We start from the raw sequence: 23387 nt of genomic DNA on the forward strand, positions 1-23387 counted from the left end.
CACAAAATAAATTCTGAACAATTAGGATTAATTGGAGGAAAGAAATACAAGTTTCGTGTTGAATATTTCCATCTAAGTAGTATTAAACATGATTACCCTGACACTGCACATATTATTTTGTATTGGAAATCTGATAACATAGTTGAAGAAATTATTCCAACTAATTATTTTTTTCAAGGGAATGTAACAACTCCATTACGAATTACACATTTAAAAGGTGATGAATATGAAATAATGTTTCTTGAAAACGGGATGTATGCTTTTATGGATTCAGAAAATTATGTAGTTGCTGATATTCCATCTGTTTATGAAAAATCAAGGTGCATAATTACATCCCTTTCTAATAACAATAAAAGTAGCATACAATTTAGGATAAACACAAATAGCATCATCTTTGTCGCTATACCAAAGGATCTAAAGGAAATTCCTCTAAACGATGTAACAAAAAAAAATTTTGAAAATACGAAAGAAATCTTATCAATTTATCAGGTTAACCAAGAAAATAAGACGAACGCATCTGAACAAAGAATATATAATATATACTCATCTGAATATTTCAACGGAGATGTTATTATAAATTTCACGAAACCAACACCATTTCTTATCTTTTTACAACAACATGAATTACATTCCACAAATAATTGTATAGGATATGTTCAGATAGTTTCACTTACAAATTCTGTACATGTTAATTCTTGTTATACCTCATCATATGAATCTCAAAAATTTGATTGTAATGCTGGATTTAGTGGAAATAATGAAGACAAAGAATATTCAACATGGAAAACGGCATCTGATAAATCGCTAGGACAATACTTAAGTGTGAACTTTAAATACGAGATAGAAATTCATTCATTCACTTTTAGAACACTGTCTTCACTGGAAAATCCAATTACAGAATTGACTTTATATTTTCCAAATGTAAAAACACCTGAAATATTTGCAATATCTCCAGGGCATCATCACTACAAGATTAAGAATCCAATAAAAACGAAAAGTGCAAAGGTGGTTATATCCAAAGTAAACGATCCAAAACACCAGAGTGGTGGTAATGTATCTTTTTATGGAATCCCTTGTATAGATTCAAAACGTGAGCAAACAAATGTTGAAAAAAAAAAACAATCTGAAATTAATATATTTTTTACAAGTAAAAATATTAACATGTCATCAAAACCGTTGAATTCGATAATTGATAATGGAAAAAAAAAAGATCAATATGGATATTTTAAATATGGTTGGGAAAAATTACCTACCCCCGTGGAATATGAAAATCCGGATAAAAAGGACCTCACTCATGCAGGTATTTCTTTCCGTCCTTTGGAATGTAAAAATAACAACGATGTTTGTGATGCTTCTAATACATGGTCAATTGACTTGCTCCACAGCGGAACATATTACATCGCAATCGAAATAGGATCCCCAATTGGTAGACAAGAACTAAATTCTATCAAAGTTAATGGGGATGTATTTATAAATAATATGTTCTTAAAGCCTAAGCAGTACAGTAAAGTTACCTCTGATATCATCATCTCGGAAAATAAAACCCTCCAGATTTCCACTAGTACGAACACTGTTATACAGTCTATACAACTTTTATTTCTGCACAAATGATCTAGTAGTATGTTGTGTACAGAGGGCTGAAAAGAAGCATTCTTTTTAATCTTTTTGATACATTGTATTTTTTTTTTTTTTTTTTTTTTTTATGTATGTATGTATGCATTCTTTAGTACTGATATATTTTTTTTTTTTCCTTTTTTGTTCCCCTTTGTCCCATTTTGTGATTGTTTTTAAATTGCTAAAGCAGCGATTTTCGTTTTCTGTTCTCTATATATTACCAAATTTTTTACATAGAGAAGCACCTTTTTTTAGTAACTTTTTTTTCACATCCTTTTTTTTTGTTACCCATGAACGTGAACCATTCGTATTCTGGAAGTACATTAACGCTGTTTTATAAACAATCTCCGTCTGCATTTCTTCCCCACATTTTAATGTTAAAATTGTACGACTGGTTGATACGTTTAGCTTTTTCTTTCCAAAAAATGTAAGCACTGTCTAGTGCATATTTCGTTTAAGGAACACATGAGATATGACAAGGCAATACCATTTTGTGGACGTAGTAATGAATGAGCATTCATTTTCTGTGTCAAACCTCGGACTTACAATTACTTATACGCCGGGTTCTTCAGGGCTCCTTTTTGAACTAAGATAATTCGGTTGTATTCTGTTGTGCACTGGATTTGTTAAATTTGTAAAGGGACATATAGGGGTGCGTATGTATGCTCAGGAATGTATAATAGCATTATTGAAAGGGAATGCAAAATTCTTTTCTTTTCCTTTATGTGTACGTTTCACGAAATGAGTATGAATGGAAAACCATATTTCTCGATGTTCACATCATTTGCATTGTTCGTGATGTTCTTGCTGTTTGTACTGGCTATTTTTTTCATATAATTCATGTTGTTCTTTGAGATTTCTCTTTTTTTTTTTTTTTTTTTTTTTTTTTTTTTTGTTCCATCATAGATGCTAACCTTGGTACTGTAATACGTATTTTCCATAACATGAGAAAGCTTTGAAAGAGGGGATCGGGGGGTTCCCTTTAAAAAAGGGTAGGTTTTGAAAGTAAAAATTAAAACAGAAATAGAAAGCTATTTTTATTTTTTTTTGTGTACAAAATAATGAAAAATAATAGAATTCGTGGAAGTGATGCATTCAAGACTAATCCATGCGTTTGTCTTATAATTTATTTGAAACGGTAGGGAGAGGAGAAAAAAAAAAAAAAAAATGTATCGCATCTTAGATGCCGCTTAAAAATGGGATTTTAAAAATAGGGGGGTATATGCATATTACAAAAATAGAATTGTACCACACTTATTAAATAAATATACTATTATCTATGTGCTTTGAAATGCAAATAGGCTGTACAAATACAAAACAACTTTAATTGGTATACTAGCATTTTGAGTTTCTTTCTTATATTATAAGATGAAGAAAAAGGGACCTAACCAGTGAGCTAAGGAAAAATGGGGCACCGTAGGGGAAAAAAATAAATAAAAATAAAAAAATAATTAAAATAAAAATAGTAAAAAAAATTGAAAAAAAATGGTAAAAAAATAGTAAAAAAAATTGTAAAAAACATAGTAAAAAAAATTGTAAAAAATATAGTAAAAAAAATTGTAAAAAAAATAGTAAAAAAAATTGTAAAAAAAATAGTAAAAAAAATTGTAAACAAATTGTAAACAAATATTAAAAAAAATTGTAAAAAAAATAGTAAAAAAAAATTGTAAAAAAAATAGAAAATAAAACACACAACTGTACGGCGATATTGAAATGCATGGCGGCATATAAACGTACACACGACATACCCAATCCGTTAAAACGTTAAAACCGAGAAAAAAGGCCTCTTGACATGGTAACACAAAATGGTCGTAAAGGATTATAAAGACTTGAAATTTTATAATTACATTCCCGTAAACAAAGAACTGAAGAAATCATGTGTACCATGTCCGGATACAGAAGATTTTGAGGCCAAATTAAATCAAGAATTTGAGGAGCAAGTAAAAAATGCATTTCAAGGAAATGTACTTGACCGAATTGATGCAAAAAATATCAATGCTGATTTGAAAAGAGATTTAAATAAGAAATTAAAAATATTGTCAAAAAAAACGGATAAAGCTATAATTGAACTAGTTAAGAGGAAAATAAATGAAAATAAGAGCCGTAGAGGAGAAGGGTCATCCAACGACAACTATGAAAATGATGATAGAGACAAACAAAATGAAATTTCTAACACGACATTAAATTTTAATCAAAATGAAGATGATATGAACTATGGCCGTCTTCTGCATCAAGCTCTGGACAAGATGGATATAATGGATGACTCTGATTAAGGGCTTTTCCTTTTTTTTTTTATTTTTAATTTTTTTTAATTTTTCAACCCTTTTTCATTTTACAATAATTATATAATTCGACAGACTTGTATCAAATATGTGTGCTTCGCTCAGTTTTGCTTATTTTCTCATCGTCCAGCCCTCCTATGTACCATTCCTTATTGGGCGTTTTTCATAGGAAACTATTTATTACATATTTTAGCACTACCTTTTTTTTTTTTTTTTTTTGTAAAGCATGAAACCATCTAGCATATCATCATTATTAACTCATATCGTTGTACAATCAGACCATCGCAATTCCACATTATATGCATTGTTATTGATTATTTATATCAGGTGGATTATTTGGTTAGTTAAATGTGGTAACTTCATTTAATATTTTTTAAATATTACGTAAGACGCTTTTTTTTTTTTTTTTTTCCTATTTGTCGCTGCAAATAGTGATAAAGACACTGTTTAATAAGAAAAAAGCTTCATGAACATAATTTTTTTTTTATGAATTTAGAGGAATCATTTTACATGACAAAAATGCAAAAAAAAAGAAGAAAAAAAATTTGCTAAACGTTTAGGTAAATTCAACGAAAACTATTGTATATACATTATCCCAGCGGTATCTGCAGAGAGACCCCACCTCTATGGAGCACTTCGAATTTGCATCATTTTACAAGCATTCGAACAAATCATTCACATAACTCAAAAGCCAAAGTGGGAAGTAACACACCTCACGGAATAAAGCAGAATCAAGAACATGCTCATGCTTCATATCACATATGAATTCAGTGTATTTTTCCTCCCATATTTCACTTCTACATTTCTGAAGTGTGTTGGAATTTTTTTTATCCCTACTGAGTTTTCTATAAGGCGTATATATTTTTTGTGGCTTAATATATTTTGGTATTTTGGATACCAATTCACCAAGTTTGTATTTACTATTTATTAATATATTTGGGTTAAATAAAAGTTCAGAATTTTGTTGGTCATAAAATTCTGGCTTCTTTTTTGCAATACTTGGATAATTTCCTTCTTCCATTACTTCATCGTCCCATTCTTTATCTGATTTGGAGACCTTTAATTTAGAATCATTTGTATTTAAACTATTACTTATGAGTGCATTTTCGTTCACGTTGTAATCCATTACTGTCTTTTCCATTGGACAATTTTCTTGATTGTTTTTTGGGCTGTTGTTCAATTTGGATTCATTTTCTACATTTCGAGAGATTTGATCACTGTGAATGTTATAATTATACAATTTTTCGTGAGTGTCATAAAATTTTCGATTATTTACATATGAATTTGTTAAATAATTCTTGTCATCTATGTTTTCTATTCCTGTTTCGATGAACCTTACAGAATCATTTTCATTTGACTTGTTCCTTTCTGTTCTATTATTTTTTGTTGGAGAATTGCTGATGTAACTTTGTATGTCACCTTTTTCTGTATAATTGCTCAGGATTGAATATCCAAATATTTTTTTCTGTATTAAGTCTTTCTTAATTTTGATTTTGTACATATCCTTATTTTCATGCATATACAAATCATAAAAAATAAAAGTTTGTTTTTCTTTGTTTTCATCAGAAGATAAGCACAAATTAAAGTCATTTAATTTTTTTTTTTTTCTTTCCCTAAAAGTGTAATGATTTTGATAAACCATTCTTTCCTTCTGTATAAATGAGTTTATAAAATTACTCGTATATAAATTTATGTTTTTCGGTAAGTGCAAATTTTTTATGAGAGTGTCTATTTTATCATTGAATGTTACTTGTTCATTTTTCACTTTTTCTTTTTCTGGTTTATTTATTAGGCAAAATATATTATATAAAAACTTCATCGAATGGGGTAATTCGAAACGTACATAATTTCTTTGACGAGAAAATTTATTTGCGTTCGTTAAAATAGCTAGCTGCTCAACTTTTGATTTGGGATTAAAATTGTTTGGGTTATAACCTACATGTACATGCTCATGTAATATTTCTGAAATGTGCAACGATTGCTCTAAAACAGTTTTATCATAGTCATTGTAACTATTTGAAAAGGTGTAAAAAGTTTGATTATTCATGCTTTGCATTTCTTCCTTTATATGAGAATCATTTTCTATTAGGTGAATCTGTGAGTAGTTATTATCTACATATTTATTTTTTTGTAGATTAAAATTTTTACAATTGGGGAAATAATTATTCAAGTAATCCACGTCATCAATGTCGTCACCATATGTATATGCAACATCAACATTCCATGCATTTAATTCTACAAAAGGACAATGTTCATTATAATTTAACTTTAACAAAACAAAGGAATTATACCACAATTCTATTTCTAATATGCATGGGAAATTTGTCCTTATTAGCCAGATGCCTTTTTTCTTGTCTATCATGATAACAGATAATTTGTGTATCTCATGTAAGGGCTCATCCGTTGATATATTTTTTATCATGGAGCATTTTATTAAAAATAATTGCTCTTTATATGTGTTCTTATTTTTACCTTCATTTTTCCAGTCCGTGCTGAAATTATCAACATTTGAATTTGTATTCTTTTCTCCAACAACTACGTCATTATGTGTTAAATTAGAATATGTGAAAATATTTCTATTCTCCTGAGGGTCACTCTTCTTTTTGGAGGTTGTATAACATTTCTCTTCATTTGGAATCACTTCCTTATGGAAGTAGTTTTCTCCATTATTCGAATGATACTGGTCCTTTGGGGTATTTTTACATGATGAATCAGTTGCACCTTCGTCCTTATCGAGTTGTAGATAGTAACTATTTGTGCTCATATTATTTACTGTTATGGGGTTATCAAAAAGCAAATCAAAATCAAGTATTTGACATCTGACAACGAGAATTAATGCTGTTCTAATGGAGAGTGGTTCTAATGAAAATTCCTTTATAATAATATCTGAGATGTTATTCACATTTGAATGTAAACTTAAATTAACTTCCTTGGATAAGGAAGATTTCTGATAATTAATTAAACAACTATAAGATTTTTCATTTGCGAATTTTTTTTTTGATGGATAATAGCTAGCTGGTACAATGTAAAAGCTTGACCCAAGACAAAAGTGAAAATCAGCCATTTGAGAATGTTTAATAGAATTTAAATGGAAAAAATCTTCATAAGCATTATTCCAGTCTAATAGAACATCGGTACATATACCTATTGGAGGAAAAGAACATAAAAAACATAGAGAACCTGTTGGTTTAAAGCTAATGGTTGATATAACATAATCTCTTAAATATCTTCTACCACAAAAATCACATCTTTCAACAAATATATTTCCATGTATTTCGGAAATTTTGGAAAATTTTGTGCCACATCTATAATGTAATGAATCAATATTTTGTGTTATTAAAAATTTTATAATGTTCTTGTTCATTAATTCTTTTATCATGATATGCGTTTTCGTTGGTAGTGCTAAATGTAGGTCTACAACTTTTTTTTTTCTATTCCCAAATATTACATAATTTTCTTCTGACATGCCTTGTTTGGTTACCTCCGATGACTCTCCATCATCCAGCTCGTTTTTTCTACTGTTAATTTTGTCATCTATCCATAGGGATTCCTCGTCAAAATTAACAGTTGGATTTTCATTTTTAATACGCACATGATTGTTTTTTCTTTCTTGTTCATTTTTTCTCCTTCTGCCGTATGAATGGATCGTATCAAAATATTCATTTTTTATTTTGTCAATACCAAAATCATTGTCGCTCCTTTGTGCCTTGTTACTATTATGGTCATTTTCATCCTTCGAATCATTGTCTGAATGTTCATATACTTCCTTATTACAATTATTGAAAGATGTTTTAGGGATAAAATCTGTGTTGTTACAATAAGGTTCCACTTCTACTTTTGTATCCTTTGTGTGATATCCTGAATATTCCTTTGCACCACCTGTATGTACTTTAACAATATTATCACCTTGGTAAGAGCCTTCTGGCCTTACTGTTTTGATAAAATCGAATGGTAATTCCTCTGTTTGGTTAGTTGAACTACGTTTTGTGAGATCATCTGAGTGTTCGTATCTCCCATGCGAGCTTTTTCGTATCTTTTTTGTCTTAATGCTTTGGCTATTATAATTATTATTATTATTATCATTATTGTTTTTCTTAGCTTCTTTATCCTCCTTCACTTCCATCGCTTCTTTTTCCACCACCTCTTCTATTTCCATCATTTGCTTCTTTTCCAATTTTCTCTTTTTTTTATTCTGCCTTTCGGCTAAAAATTCATTTGTCCATATTCCTGTTGGCCCCCTAAAATCCTGTAACCCTGAGCTCGTAGATATACCTGCTCCAACATGTACAACAATATATTCACTTGTTTTTATTTTTTCTATTAATTCTATTATTTTCCTTTTTTCTTCTTCGGAATTTTCAAAGTATTCCTTTTCACCCAAAGGACCTTTGTTTTCGTTTTTCGATAGACGTCGCGCGTAATTCATGCAGCTCATTTTGTCACAAAAGTTGTAAAGCTGCTTGTTGTGTGGATACAACACCAGGAGAGAAGGAATAATAATCCTACGCGTAAAACGTTAAAATGGGTGTTAAAAATCGTGCTTATAAAAACTTTAAAATGTCAAAATGAAATGATATTATAATACAATCATGAGAAAGCACATATTACATTCGTTTGACTAGGTATTATGGTGTTCAGGTTTTTATGCTTATCGTTTTAACATGTCACATGTCAGTCCTACTTCCCTTGGAAGAGGTCGAATTACATATATGTTAAAATAATGATTCAGCAAAATGTCCTGAGTATATATTCTGTGTACTCCACTATTATTGCTAAAATAGTTTCCTCTTGGCTCACTTTTCATGAAACTGCTTAAATTATAAATCGGCAAAGATTTTTTTTTTTTTTTTTTTGTGTGTGTTTCTTCAAAGTTTAGACTATATGAATTTTATACAAATTGAAAATATATTTTTGTATTTCCACTTAATGCCTTTCACAAACTTAGCGTTAGGTAATGAAGTTATATGAGATACTTTTATTTGCAATTACGTTATGACCAATCCTGTTTTATACTGGGGAATTGTCCTCCTCGTTATATGTTTGTAACAATAATTGTAAGAATAATTAAGCGTATGTATAATTATACATTTTTAAGAAAATGCTCAGCTTCCTAAGTGAAACATGTTTTCCCTTCATTTTCACACCGATTAAAAAAATTCGCCAAAGGAACAATACGAGCAAAGGAAATATTACTTGACAGAAAAATAAATGGGATACCAGAATGGAATAATAAAGTAGGATAATAAAATGGGAGAGTAAAATAGGATAGTAAAACAGGATAGTAAAATAGGATAGTAAAATAGGATAGTAAAATAAGATGGTAAAATATAATAATATAAACACTACTTTCGTGTATATGAAAAATGGACTCACATCATAAACTCCTAGTTGAGCCTTTTTTATGTAATATAGAACCTGTTTAAATAATGAATTTCGCGAACTCATACGCTACTAGTTAAAAGCTAAATGGCTAAATATGAATGAGTCAAAGTGGAATCACACTCAGATTTGTTTAGAACCAAATTATTCAATCGAATGCATATCCCACTGGAAATTCATACTCGTTCTTAACGTAAAAAATTATGAATAAAGTTTCTCCTTTTATTCTTAGTTTTGTACGATACATATTAATCCTTTTAAGCATTGGACAAAAAGGGGAAGCAAGATAAGAAGCACAATAACGTGTATACTTCTATTTCGACGTTATGAATTGAATACCTATATATATATGCATAGGTACATACAAATATACACACGCAGAACACATTTTGGAAGTGCATTTTTGCTAATACTCCTTATCAGACAACGATGGCATGACAAAATTGGAAACACTAACTCTTTACAAAAATAACGCGATAAATAATTCGGCATTTTAGTGAGCATTCATTTTGATTAGAAAAATAAAATAAAATAATAATGTTGTGAATAAAATATATGACTTGTAACACAAAGAGGCTAAAGTTGTCTCGTTTCGCCAGAACAGACACACAGAAAAGATAGTTACATAGATAACCTTCTCGCTTTTTTTTTTTTTCAAAAGAATTGCTGAATTGATGTGTGTTCATTGAGACATTGTGGAAACATCTGTATTCTGCACACACACGTTCATTTTGTATACATGCATGTATACATATGCATATATGTGTAACATACCATCGTGTATTTATATACGTCATAAAAGAAACAAATGAAGAATGCCACTTCAGTAGGATTTTCGTAATATAATTTCAAATTGCACACTGTACCAAAAATAAAGTAGGATAGTCACACTGGCTAATAAAAAAAGCTGCAATTAGTGCACAGTTACGTAGGCTGTGTCGAATATGTAGTATCTTTCACAAAAAGAAAAGATATTTTATATTCACAAAAAAAAAAATAATGATGTAAAAATAACTCCTTGCCCGTACAACAGTTAAAAAATATAAAAAGAGTACAAAATAAAGTGCCCAAGTGGAATACATCAGAATTTGTCATTGACTTACTCGACGAAGTCAAATCCTTTGTTCTCTGTAAAAATAAAATAAATGTGATAATATAGGATCGGCACGCTGTGGTTAATCTCTGCATATATATATATATATATATATTCATCCACAGCTACCAAAAAACAAAGATCTTTCTTTTTTTTTTCCTTTTTTTTGTCTCATTTTTCGTTAAACCATCATTCCTAAGGTTAATGAAATATTCCTTCGCCTCCGATATGTTGTCCCGGAATTTTTTATACCTAAGTGAGTTTAAAATATATATGTATACTTATATTCCTGTGGACATTTGAACTTATTTAAATATTTTACCCAAAATATTAAAACTCCCCTGAAGCAATTAAAGCTGTCAATAAGCTACAACGTGCTTTATCGGGTCAAATCACGATTGGGAAACCTTGCATGGTGGAGAAATTCATAATCCGGATGTAGACTATTTTTGTAGACCTTCTTTTTGCAAGCTGAAATGGAAGAATTTAACAAATAAGGATTGAATACATTAAGAAAAAAAAAAAAGGATTATGCAAGATGGTGTGTATGGAAAAATGCGTTTAGCATTCAATGGTATATAAGCATGTAAACATAAGACGAAAAAAGTAAAATAAAAAATAAAATAATGAGAAACCTGCTATTGGACATTCGATTGTGTCTTTATTTTGCCTAAATAAAAATATGTACATATATATATATATATATATATATATATATATATATATATATATATATATATATATATGATGTAGCCAATTAAAGTACATTCCGATATATGCCTTATCTTCCTTTATTTTTTTTTTTTTTTTCCAGTAAATTAGACTTACATCAATCTAAGTATGAACGATTTCTCAAACGTGTGCACACAAGCTTTCCTATTTTTGCTAAATCTGAAATTGAGTTGATTATATAAAATTGTTCAATCAATTAACGTTATAAATAATAGAAATTTTTATGAAATTGCGTGAGGGTAGTTGATCTGCACCTATACTTGTGTTTTCATGTTGCAAATATTTTGTGGAGAATTTACACCACAAGTCGCTTGCATAATTCTGAAAAAAAGGAACATATTGAAATGCATATTGTTACCGTTGCGTCACTGGGTTCTCAAAAGGCATTTGTGATATTGGGCACTTTGTAGGAAATACCCCAATTTCTTCATCCACTACTAGTTCATCTTCATCGTCATCTTTTTGATTTTTTAAATGAAACTTGGAAAAATTAGAAAGGAAATATAAAAATGGATTGAAAATATAATCAAAGAACGTTATAATCAACTGGATGATCAGAAAAACAGGGCACGAAATCTAGAAACAAAGGCAGTGCTGATAATTTTATTTTATTTTATTTATTTTTTTTTTTTTTTCATTTTTTTGTATCACTACCCGTGCTAATCTAGATATATCCTTTTCGTCCGTTTGATTTCCTGAAATAATTGCAGAGGAAATACCATAAAGGTTGCCACACAAACTTAATTTATTATACACTCAATTTTGAAAGAAAAATCGATTCACAATTTTTGCATTAATAATGGCATAATATTTCAATTTGTTACATTATTTTGATCTATAAACATGAATGTATTTATTCAGACATAGGAAGTTATAGATGTAGGACATTTATGCACATATGCATAAAAATGCTACTTGTGCTTTTTTTTTTTTTTAGTACATTGCGGTAAAAACTTCTCATACCTTGTAATTTAAATTTCACATATCTGTTAACGAGCTTCAAAAATGACGCATCAATATTTAATTCGTCTGATGATTAAGAAATGTAAAAATGAAATATTGACAATATGACTGTGTTTTATGATATGTAACGGATATGTCCATAGGACACCAAAATGGGGAAAGACATTATAAGGTGTTGATTGCAGGAGACACGATTGTCATCTATTTTTTGACTATAAAATGTGTTTACCTGATCCTGAAAGAAAATTCGTAAATATATGGGAATAATTTTTAAGCATATGAAAAGGTTATAAATGTTGAAAGTGTTACAAATGTTAACACTGGAAAAAAAAAAAAAAAAAAAAAAAAATATTCCATTTTCATTTTAATGATCATTTACGAAACTTACGAAAATATTTAATCGAAAACAAAATGTTATATAGACTCTTCTGCAAAGAATTATGGTATTTCTGAATTTCTGTGGACGGTATATATTCTTCTTCATATTTGTCTAGGCTGTCCCAAATGTTCTTGAAGCTCGGGATCTGCAGAAGGTTTAATTAGCAATGGATTAACTTGTTGGCGTTTATAGTAATGTAAGAGTGAGAATTTAATGCAGAGTTCTGTTATGTTTCATATTTACAAGATCTTCCTCTGTTAATTCATCTTCGATGTTTGTTCGTTCCTATGGATGGTGTTAAAGCAGTTGGAGTGGTAATGTCTTGCACATATAAATATACACGTATGCACATATGTGTATATATACAAATCGTTAGATGTCCCCATTAAGCTATAATTGTTTATTTGCTTATTTGACTATTTGTTTATTTATTTAATTATTTATTTTTCACTCCAGAAGTTGTACCTCCTTTGACGAATCTCCTTGTTCGAACATTGTGGATACAATCTGCTTTCTCCTTTGTTCTAGTTTATCTTGAATGGATTTTTTTTTTTTTTTCTGTTTACCATATGGTTTAGTGCATATGTGCAGAATATCATTTATATGCCAAAATTTTTTATTAAGCAGATAGTTAAAAACGTAAATTGTCACTTGTAATTTTAATTAGTATAAAATAAAAACATAAAAAAAAGTATATGATTTTTATTTTTTTTTTTTTTTGTTGTTGTTGCATTTTACACATGTGTCTTTGTCGTTGCAGCGGTATACAGTTTAATCATTCTCCGTAAATATATTCGGTTTTTTACATTTTCAAAATTTCTTTTAAATATATATTTTTAAGCATAACTTACGTGTTATTTGACTATACTGTGTGCAAGTGCCAAATGAATAAATAACTATATTGAATGTTGGCATGTATCTGAGCACACTAACATATGCGTTATATACAAATTCACAAGGTATAAAAATATGCTTTGAAAAAAACTTGGCCGTATGTTACATATGTATATATATATATATATATATATATAAATACATATACACACACATGTATGCCCAAATTTAAAAAGCTTTCCCAGGTTCTTGCACTAAGCTTGCTAGATTTTTTATGAAAAAAATACTATTACACACTTTATCATTTATTTTCTCATTATATTAATTTTTTCCTTTTTCATAACCCCGCCCAAACAAGAAGTCGCTTAAGCGCAGAATAGGCAATAAGCACAAGAATTATATTCTCAAGCTATTAATGCCTTAATTGTTTTTCGACAAACTAAGATTTGACTTTAATGTGAAGATATATAGAAGAGTCACTGTATATTAGAGCTTTTATAACTATCCAAATGTGATTAAAATTATTCGGTATACAATTTTGTAACCACTATATTTTTTTTTCATATGTTTTTCTGTGCATGTGAGGTTATATTTCCTCTTAAGATACTAAATAACCACATGCACAACTAGCATGCTGTCTCAAAAAAGAAAAAAGAAGAAAAAAAGGAGCGCTTTAATGAAAAAATGATTAGAACAATTTTGCCTACACCGAACAAGTTTGCTTAGCATGAAGAATAAATCAATTTTATGCAAATGGTCTTTTAATTTCCTGCGCGCAAGAAGTACAATAATTTTCGTTCTTTATTTTATTTTTTTATAAAAATTAAAGTAAAAAAAAAGAAAAAGAAAATATTTAGCAAAACGGAAACACCAGTTAACATATAACTGTATAATCACATTAAGAAAATAGAATTTTATAAATAAAGCCTTTAAAAACACTTTTTTAAGAACATACAAAATTTAATAAATGCTATAAAATTAACTGAGATATGTAAACAACTCTTAAGAGAAACTTCCTCCTCTCCCGCCTTTTTTCCCAATTCTGCCCAACTTTTCTTCATGCTACAACGTAAATGGATTTTATATAAGTTGTCATTTTTTGTATAACAGTTTTCGAGAAAACAAGAACTTAATAAACCTTTCTGCACAACTTTTATTTGTTCTTTGATTTGTTCCAAATTTTTCAGATTTTTGTGAATTGTGCTTATTATTGAATTTTTTTTTTTTTTTTCTTACTTATATACACCGCTTCATGGTAACATTGATTGTGGTTTTTTTTTCAGCAAGTGTACCTTTTCAGCAATAAGATAATTAAAACATGTTCACACATATGCATATATATATTGCGTGGAAACATATTCGTAGCATCAATATAGTGGAGACATTCACCATTTTCGCATAAAAATGAACCATGCTATATATATGTAGAATTTATAAAAGAGGTATATATATGTGTACATGTGTGTGCATAAACAAGGTTACTATTCTGTATTTAAAAAAAGCAAAAACGAAATAAATATACGTGTATATACCAATCTTGGCATGGCCTTTGCTTACTAAATTGGGAATAAGAAAGGGGATATTATAGACACACTTATCTGCACATATATTTATTATGTACATGTATTCATGAACAGCTGTTATGTATATAATAAGAACCTACTTTGTGCATGCATTTGTATCTGTAAAAACGTAAACATGTATATGCTCTGTATACATATGTATCTACGTTTCAAGACAACTGAAGGTGAAAATTTATTTTTTTGAAAACAAATTTTACGTTCACCAAAATTGAAACGTTAAAATGTTGTTCTTTCCTCCTCTAATTTGCGTTGTCATGTATATTATTTTTCAAATTGCATATTCAAAAGTGCAATATATGCAAGTATTATATACATGTAAGACATAAATAAACATTTATATATACCCCGCCACTAAATTTAACGCTTTGTGGTTTATCCATTTTTTTTAGCATCACACCGAGTAAATATTACTCAAGTCTCTAAAAAAAAAAAATATAAAATAAATTATTTTTAAAGCATAGATTAAAATTATGAATGTACAACATAAATAAATTTAAGATACACATCCACCTTATGTAGTCTTTCTTAAATTTTATTCAAAACAAATTGTTCCACAATTATGTCGTAAAAAGTAAATATAAATATTATAAAAAAAGGGGGAGAAAATAAAAAAAATTCATTTTCAGCTGTACCACATGAAAAATATACTTTTTATAAATTAATTTTTCATATATATAACAATATCTACAATAATATACATTAATTTATATACCTACTTAATTGTACTTGTAAATTCATGCAATTTATATATATATATATATGTATTGATGTACTATAATATCGCTGTCATTACTAAAATAAATTTTTATATATATTAAGTCTACAAACAAAGTAGTACTAATATATTTTAAAGGTACGCATATTTTTTATATAAAAGTATTAAAAGTATGCATACAAAAGAACGCATAATAAAAAGATAGAATAAAATAAAAAACTGGATGGTGGTTGTAATTATAGCAATAATGACCTTAATGGAAGAATAAAGGCAGCATTCAGAACAGCAAAGAGCAAGGATAAAAGATTTAGAGTAAAATATTTAGTATTTTATATATATTTCAAAATCAGGTACGACAACTTACATATAAAAAAATAAATATATTATAATAAAAAAAAAAAAAAAAAAAAAAAAAAAAAGGTACAATTTTTTCGTCACCACCGTTTAGTTTATATTTATAATTTAGTGCATAAATAAACATGCTGCAATATTATTATGTTTAGCGCACTAATATGCTAATAAAATAGAAATTATATATTATTTTTTTTTTCTTTTTGTGATTTTTGTTTGTATCGTATATTATTATAAAAGTACATATATGAGTAAGTCTTTGTTCAAATGTATTAATATATTCATATGTATACATATCATATACATATATATTTGTGCGTAGAGCAGCGGTACGTATTTTACTATATTTAGAGTAGTAGTTATTACATGTAGAAAGAGAAGAAAATATATTATAAACTATATATATACATAATTGATGATGATGCAATTTTTTTTTCGTTATAATTTTTTAGTACTGGATACTCTATACATGTACCTATAACCGTACATATGTAGTACATATAGGTATATATGCATATCTATATATGAACGTACAAGACCCTACCAAAATTGTACTTATTTTTATACTGCAGCAAATAAAAGTAAAATTTTGAAAAAATGCTTATAGAAAATTTTTATCCCTATTTATATAGCATGTACATACAGTACAGTAATATTTTTTTATTTATATGAATATATGAATTTTTTTTTTTTTTTTTTTTTTATTTCTAGCATATTTAATATATTTCGTCTATTATTAAAAACATAATTTGAGTATAGAATTAATTTGTCTATAGCGTAAATAATAAAAAAGTATATAGGTATATATTTATATATTTTATACAAAATATATATATACATATTTCAGTTTTCTGAAATAAATAATACATGACAAGTTGCGCAGCTGTACGCAATTTACGCAGCCAAAGTAAATCAATTTACATTTGCATTTTAAAAGCCTCGTCTACTCTTTAAAACTGCTTTATGAGTAGTAGTGTTGGCATTATCTATCTGATTTATTTGTCCATTTTTTAAAAATTATAATTACATACTTTTTGAAAAGTACCAATTCGAGTACGTGTTTTCCATGCATTTTTTTCTTAAATAGAGGAAAAAAAAAAAAAAAAAAAAAAAAAAAAAGGGCATAATAACCTTCAATATGCACGCCTTTATTTATTTTTTTTTTTAAAAAGCTTTGCTGTTTCTTACCATAAACACTTGAATGAAATTCTTAAAGTGTGATGTTATAATACAAGAATGCAAATAAAAACGTTTGGAATATAATGTATGAATTCGTTTATTGAAGGAAAAATTAGACGATTATTATTGTTTAAAATTTTAACATTTGCGCGTATATACATATGTGTATATGTTCGAATGAATACTTAATTTTTTTTTTTTTTTTTTTTTTTTTACCGAGCTGAATGATCTATATTTGCTCCAAGCAGTCATAACCATTTAAATGCATGTTGAATTATAATAATTTTTTCATTACTATTTGAATAGACAAAGAAACAACAAAAAATAACGATGATGAGGAGGTGATTCTACTAAAAGTCATATATGGTAGTAATATCAGAAGTTTACATATATCGAATAACTGTAAAATGAGCTTGAAAAATGAAGTAAAAACTAAAAATACAAAAACTAATGTTAACAATTTGAGTACATACAACAAGGGTTCACATTTTAACCGTTTAACGGTTGTTGAAAATGATCATATGGGAAGCAGAAGCAACGCAATAGAATCAAGAGAAGAAAGAATGCACAGAAGAAATAGAAATGCACACATGAATGCTCCTATTAGAAGTCATAATGATTGTATAGACAACGATAGAAATAGCATTGATTTTAGCCAAGGGGGTGATAATGACTTGAATAGGAATATTATGGTAAACCAAGACACATTGGAATGTAGTAACCAAAATAAAAAACTATGCACGCAAATAGATTCTGAAAGTAGACTATATGATACTGACGAAAAAATTATTGAAAATATTATTATCCCACAAAATGGTAACAATAATCCAGATGCAAATCCAAGTACAAAAATAAATTCAGATCAAAGAAGGAATGAAAAGGATTTAAGTGTGGATAATAATAAGGATCAAAATGAAACACATAATACACATGATGGTAAGGATGGTAATATCATCCAAAAGAAAAAAAGATTTATGAATAATGAACATAAAGAAGGAGAAGTGGGGAAAATAGAAGAAAATCATGATGATAAAAATTCAGTTATACAAGAATCAGTAACAGTTACCCCTAAGAGATCCAGAAGAAGACCCATAAGAAACTACAAATATGATATGTTCTTTCAAGAAGATAGTACAAGAAGTATAGAGGGGAATAATAGGAAAAAGAAAAAATTGGAACTAGAAAAAAACCTAACAGAAATTTCCGAAGAAAATTATTCTTATAACGAAAATAATAGCTTTGAAAATAATGATAACAAATTAGCAACTGAAATGAGTGTAAGTAATATCCAAAATGAAGAAATGTTTGAGGAAGAAACTGTTAATAAAAATGCTAACTTAAAATCTGTCATACATTTGAATGAAAATGTACTTGTTCAAAAACCAGAACATTACTACTGCAATGTTTTAGGAAACGATGTATTAGCTGATACGTCAGAAAAGGTCTTAACTAATTTTTGTAGCCCACATGTTAATAAACCCATGACAGATAGTAATAATAATGTATGTAGTAGTACTCCTACTGCTGGTACTTCTGTAGTAAGAAGCTGTAACAATAGCTACGATTTATCTCCCATTAACCCAAAGCAGGAGATCGAAAAGGATGAAGATACGAGGGAAGTAGAAAAAGATCACGTAATGGTAGAAAATTTCCGTGAAACTATTGCACTTAATATGGGAAGAAGTACTTCCTTGCGTCATTTTGGAAGAGGAAAATATCACAGAGGTAGAGGTAAAGGAAGAGGTAAAGTAGGGCGAAGAAGAGGCAGAAGATTTCTTACAGGTAGCAGGATGGGAAGCTTTGAAAAATCATATAGCATTAATAACGACTTTACGTTAAATAACGTGAAAAGTGCATTTCCTAGAGTAGCAGAGGAGGAGGAGGAGAATGTGAATATTAACACAGTTAATGAGGTCATTCAGACGCAAGGTGTAATAGCAATACCACCCGTACCCTCCCCCCCTGTTGAGAAGAAAAAAAGAGGAAGAAAAAAAAAAGTACACAACAATATTGAAAACAATGTGGTTGATATAAATATGAACGATATTGCAAATGGAAATAATAATTCAACAAATATTATTATATCAGATATCAATATTAGGACAAGGAGAAGTGACTTGTCTTATCAAAAGAACAAGGAATCATGTGATGTAATTTCTACTAATTTTCAGATATCTGATAATATGCAATCCATATCACAAGATACATTAATGCCTTCTCTGAAAAATTCCAAAATTGACATAAGTAGCAATAGTGTTATCAGAACCTATACACCTGGAAGAAGAAGGAGAAGAAAAAGAGGAAGAAAAAAGGATGTAAAAAGTACAGAATCGTGGTGTAATACCAACGACCCATCCATTACTACGTCGACTACTGGTGCTATTTCTTCCAATTTGGCCAATTCTAGTATTCCTATGCAAGATGCCAATATTGGTCATTCTGAACAGCCAGAATATATTTATGGTAGAAATGTAAGGAAAAAAAGAGGTGGGGCAAGAGGTAGATGTAGTGGTGGTAGGGGTAAACCAAGAGGTCGTAGACCCGCTTTAGTTAGCATGCCAAATAACATATCAAATTATAAGAATGGTATTTCTAATGCGTTATCTGTGAATGAAGATGGTGGTAGTACAAGACATGACAACAATAGTAATAACGAGTACGAGAGTGATAATAAAAGACTTTTTCCAAATGAGACATTTCAAATTAAAGAAGAATTTATGAATAATGTAAACAGTCTGAATACAGTATTTAATTTTAATGATGAATTTTTAAGATTTTTGAAAAAAGTTAGCAAAATTGATGACATTGATTATGACATTATGCTGTCCTTCTTAGGAGAAGTTCAAGTAAAATTATCGGATAATATTAAACAAGAATTTTCCACGGAATGCTTAGATTCACATAATGTAGATGAAGCTGTATATGTTATGGGATATATAGTAGACATATTAAATAATAATAATGAAATATTAAATAAGCTGAATCAGTTAGAATATAAATTTTATTATGATTATTTGCGGAATAGATCATCTATGGAAAAAACCAGTAAAAATAATTATGGTCGTATAGAAAATAAAATAGCTTTAAACATTGCTCGTATTTCTAGAGATATGAATAATGAGTGCTGTGGAAAAATACAAAGTAATGACCTAGATGATGATGATGATTATAATACTGGTAATAACGAATCTAGCAAAAGTTTTAATGAAATTGATGATGAGGAAGAAAGAAAATTAAATGAACTTCTCTACTGTACTAATAAAGTAACAGATGGTACGTACAAAATCCCGAATTGTGCAGATATGTATTTTATGAATTACAATGAAGAAGATGATTTTTATCATATAAATGAACGAAGTTTAAATATAAAAAATGATTATACTAGTTTTCTGCATCAGTCCAACACAGCCGAAGACAAACCTCACAGTGAAAGCAGTGTAAACCTTCCTGAAAGTTCTTATCAGCATCCACCTTGTACCCGAACTTCAGAAGAGGTACAACAAAATTTGAAGGAGAATTACAAGGGACACGTTAACATGCAATGTGATGATGAAACAAACGCATTAACGCATGATGTGAAGAAGTTACCTGATAAAAACTTAACTAGTGGCAATATCTATTTGAAAGGTAGGAGTATAATAAGTAACTTGGATGAAAAGGAAATAAAAGAGGGAAAAGACGAAGGAGGAGGAGGAGATATGGCAATAGGAAATGAAGATGTGCAGAAAAATACACATCATAATGAAGAAAATGAAAAAATTAACAAAGAAATAAAAAATAATCAAAATGAAAAAAATATTAACAAGAAGAATGATCTTCAGAATAATTATACACAAAAAATGATATATCAAAATAAAGTCGATTTTGTATGTGATGAGTTGAATAAACTTATAAAACACACACTAAAAAATGAAAATATATTTTATTCGAATTATTCACAGGGTAGATATAAAAATGTAACGGAAGAAAGTTTATATAAAAATTACATTTCTACGAAATTGTATAAGAGAACGAATTTGATTGATAGATGTAGCGAGGAACTGAATGAGAATCTTACAAATCAAAGGTTATTTAGAAACAGGCAAATGAATGGGGTTGAAAGTGTGAATAGAAATGTTGACGAGCGAGAAAAAACATTGATGCAAAATTATGCTGATTATTTTAGGAGATTGAACAATGTTCCCAGGAGTGAAAGACGTGACCTCATCTATGAAAATGATGAAAGTGACCATAAAAAGGTAGGAGGTTACGCAAGTGCTAAAATTAGCAATGAACAACCTTTCCATTATGCTCTCGGCCAAGCTGAAGCAAAGTCCCATCCTAGTGGTATAATTATAGCACCGACAGGAGCAGCAGAAGTGGAAGAAGCAGCAGAAGTTGAAGAAGTAGCAGAAGTGGAAGAAGCAGCAGAAGTAGAAAAAGCAGCAGAAGTTGAAGAAGTAGCAGAAGTAGGAGCAGAAGCAGCAGAAGCAGCAGAAGCAGCAGAAGCAGCAGAAGCAGCAGAAGCAGCAGAAGCATCCAATTTGGAAATAAAAATGTTCCCTGAAGGAGATGCAAAAATGGACACCCCTTTTGAGGAAAACAGCGGGAGTAATATTCATTTGAAGGCAAAGCAGTTAAGCAACGATAGCAACAATATCAGCATAGTAAGTAGTAACATTGGAGAAATTTTCAGTTGTATTTCGATTCATGATAGTGAAGATGTCACGTTAGTGAATAAAAGTGGGGGGGGACAACATGAGGATGCAGATATAAAAAATGTATGTGTAAATTTACAAGTTGAAGTAAAAAGAGAACCAAATGAGAAGGAAGAAAATGATGAAAACAAGGATCGCTATTTGGATAATAATAAAATGAATGATTTAAATAACAACAAACATTTTGATAAAGGACAAAAATGCATATTAAATAAGGAGGAAAATAAGCACAGTGAAAATAACCAAAATGATGCAATACAGAAATGTTACGAACATAAGAAAAAAGTATCCAGAATTTCAAGCATTATTCCCTTTTTTAAATTAAATTTAAAGATAAATGAACAAAATCGTAATAATATTGATAACAAGGATGATAATAATAATGATTATTATGATCGGGTTAAGAAAGAAGATGAACAAACTGGAAATAATGAAACCAGATTGACTTCAAGTGCATATTCCAAGGATGATGGTAATGAAAGCTGTGAGAAAGGTGTACCATCAGATAAAGAAAAATTAGGTGGAGGGAATGCAAATTCTTCGAGGACAACAGAAAATGAGAAAATTAAAAATTGTAACTCAATTGAAGGTAACTCATTAGATATTTCAAATCCCAACGAAAAAGAAAATATTGTTAAAAGCACAACGGATGTATTGTCTCGTTACAATAATAACAGTTTGGGCGATTCTCGTATGCCAAAGAAAAGGCGTGCACATGTTTTGAGGAATATAAATGAAGCATGTGAGAAGAATATCGACGTCTTACTAAAAGAAACATTTCATTTAAAGGATGACGAATTTAAGAATATGACAGGGAGTAGAACACAGAAAGAAATTTTAAGCTGTTTGAGAATGGTGTCTCAGATTAAAAAAATATTTTTTGATGAGTGCACGAAAATGATTAATGACCAGATTTATGTCCTAGAAAAAAATTTTAGGATACCTGATTGTTCCTTGTCTGTATTGAAAAATTCATTCGGGTACAATGATAATAAGTGAAGTACGGACTTTTTCTTTTTTTTTTTTTTTTTTATTTTATTATATTTCATTATATTTCATTATATTTCATTATATCTCATTACTTTTTTTAAAATGAAGTTTTATTTTTTATTGCTTTTGAATTAATTTTGTACCGTCATATGAAATAATAAAATATTTCTTTATTTTCTGCATATCTAAACCTTTTAAATATAACACCCCCGTGAATAAAAAAATTTCCCCTGCCTTTTTTGCAACTTCCCTTAATGACCTGATTTCGAACAGTCCCTATGAACATGCCTCTTTTCGAGAAATTAACGACGCTTCCATTGAGGGAAATTAAAAAAAAACAAAACAAAACAAAACAAACACACATGTACTTATAGACACACACACAAAAAAACGTGTATATATTCTTGCACAAATTTATTGTGCTCAAGAATAACACATACTTATCTACAATTATTACTTTAAAAAATGTAACAAAAATTGTTTTTTATTTTTAAAAAGTTCATATTCTTTATCATGGTAATGTTACCTTAAAGGGACTGTTAACTGATCGTACCTACATAGGGCCTTTTGTCATTATCCATGGCACATCCATATTC

The 23387-nt window shown here is 28.9% G+C and overlaps 5 protein-coding genes across 5 annotated transcripts in view; 3 read left to right on the forward strand and 2 right to left on the reverse strand.

Moving 5' to 3' along the window:
* Positions 1-1611, forward strand: part of PGO_125690 (LCCL domain-containing protein) — a gene marked incomplete at both ends in the record, with an annotated part of 2859 nt that extends 1248 nt beyond the window's left edge. The window contains one exon of the mRNA XM_028689359.1: positions 1-1611. This exon is cut by the window's left edge and continues 894 nt beyond it. Within this exon, the coding sequence (XP_028545160.1) occupies positions 1-1611 (1611 nt within the window).
* A 1808-nt stretch (positions 1612-3419) lies between these two features.
* Positions 3420-3887, forward strand: PGO_125700 (pre-mRNA-splicing factor CWF18; the record flags this gene model as incomplete). Its single annotated transcript, XM_028689360.1, has 1 exon — positions 3420-3887. The coding sequence occupies one exon, from the start codon at positions 3420-3422 to the stop codon at positions 3885-3887; it is 468 nt and encodes a 155-aa protein (XP_028545161.1).
* A 661-nt stretch (positions 3888-4548) lies between these two features.
* PGO_125710 (hypothetical protein, conserved) lies at positions 4549-8331 on the reverse strand (the record flags this gene model as incomplete). Its single annotated transcript, XM_028689361.1, has 1 exon — positions 4549-8331. One exon carries the CDS (start codon positions 8329-8331, stop codon positions 4549-4551), a length of 3783 nt encoding a protein of 1260 aa, XP_028545162.1.
* Positions 8332-10374: 2043 nt separating this feature from the next.
* On the reverse strand, positions 10375-12937 carry PGO_125720 (hypothetical protein, conserved; the record flags this gene model as incomplete). Its single annotated transcript, XM_028689362.1, has 11 exons — positions 10375-10403; positions 10556-10620; positions 10776-10839; positions 11004-11038; positions 11197-11259; positions 11459-11580; positions 11755-11795; positions 12064-12129; positions 12452-12587; positions 12686-12727; positions 12908-12937. 11 exons carry the CDS (start codon positions 12935-12937, stop codon positions 10375-10377), a joined length of 693 nt encoding a protein of 230 aa, XP_028545163.1.
* A 4574-nt stretch (positions 12938-17511) lies between these two features.
* PGO_125730 (hypothetical protein, conserved) lies at positions 17512-22800 on the forward strand (the record flags this gene model as incomplete). The annotated part of the gene is made up of 1 exon (XM_028689363.1): positions 17512-22800. One exon carries the CDS (start codon positions 17512-17514, stop codon positions 22798-22800), a length of 5289 nt encoding a protein of 1762 aa, XP_028545164.1.
* Positions 22801-23387: the final 587 nt, after the last annotated feature.

This window comes from Plasmodium gonderi (genome assembly GCF_002157705.1).
Source record: "Plasmodium gonderi DNA, contig: Chr12, whole genome shotgun sequence".
In the NCBI taxonomy this organism is placed as follows: Eukaryota; Apicomplexa; class Aconoidasida; order Haemosporida; family Plasmodiidae; genus Plasmodium; species Plasmodium gonderi.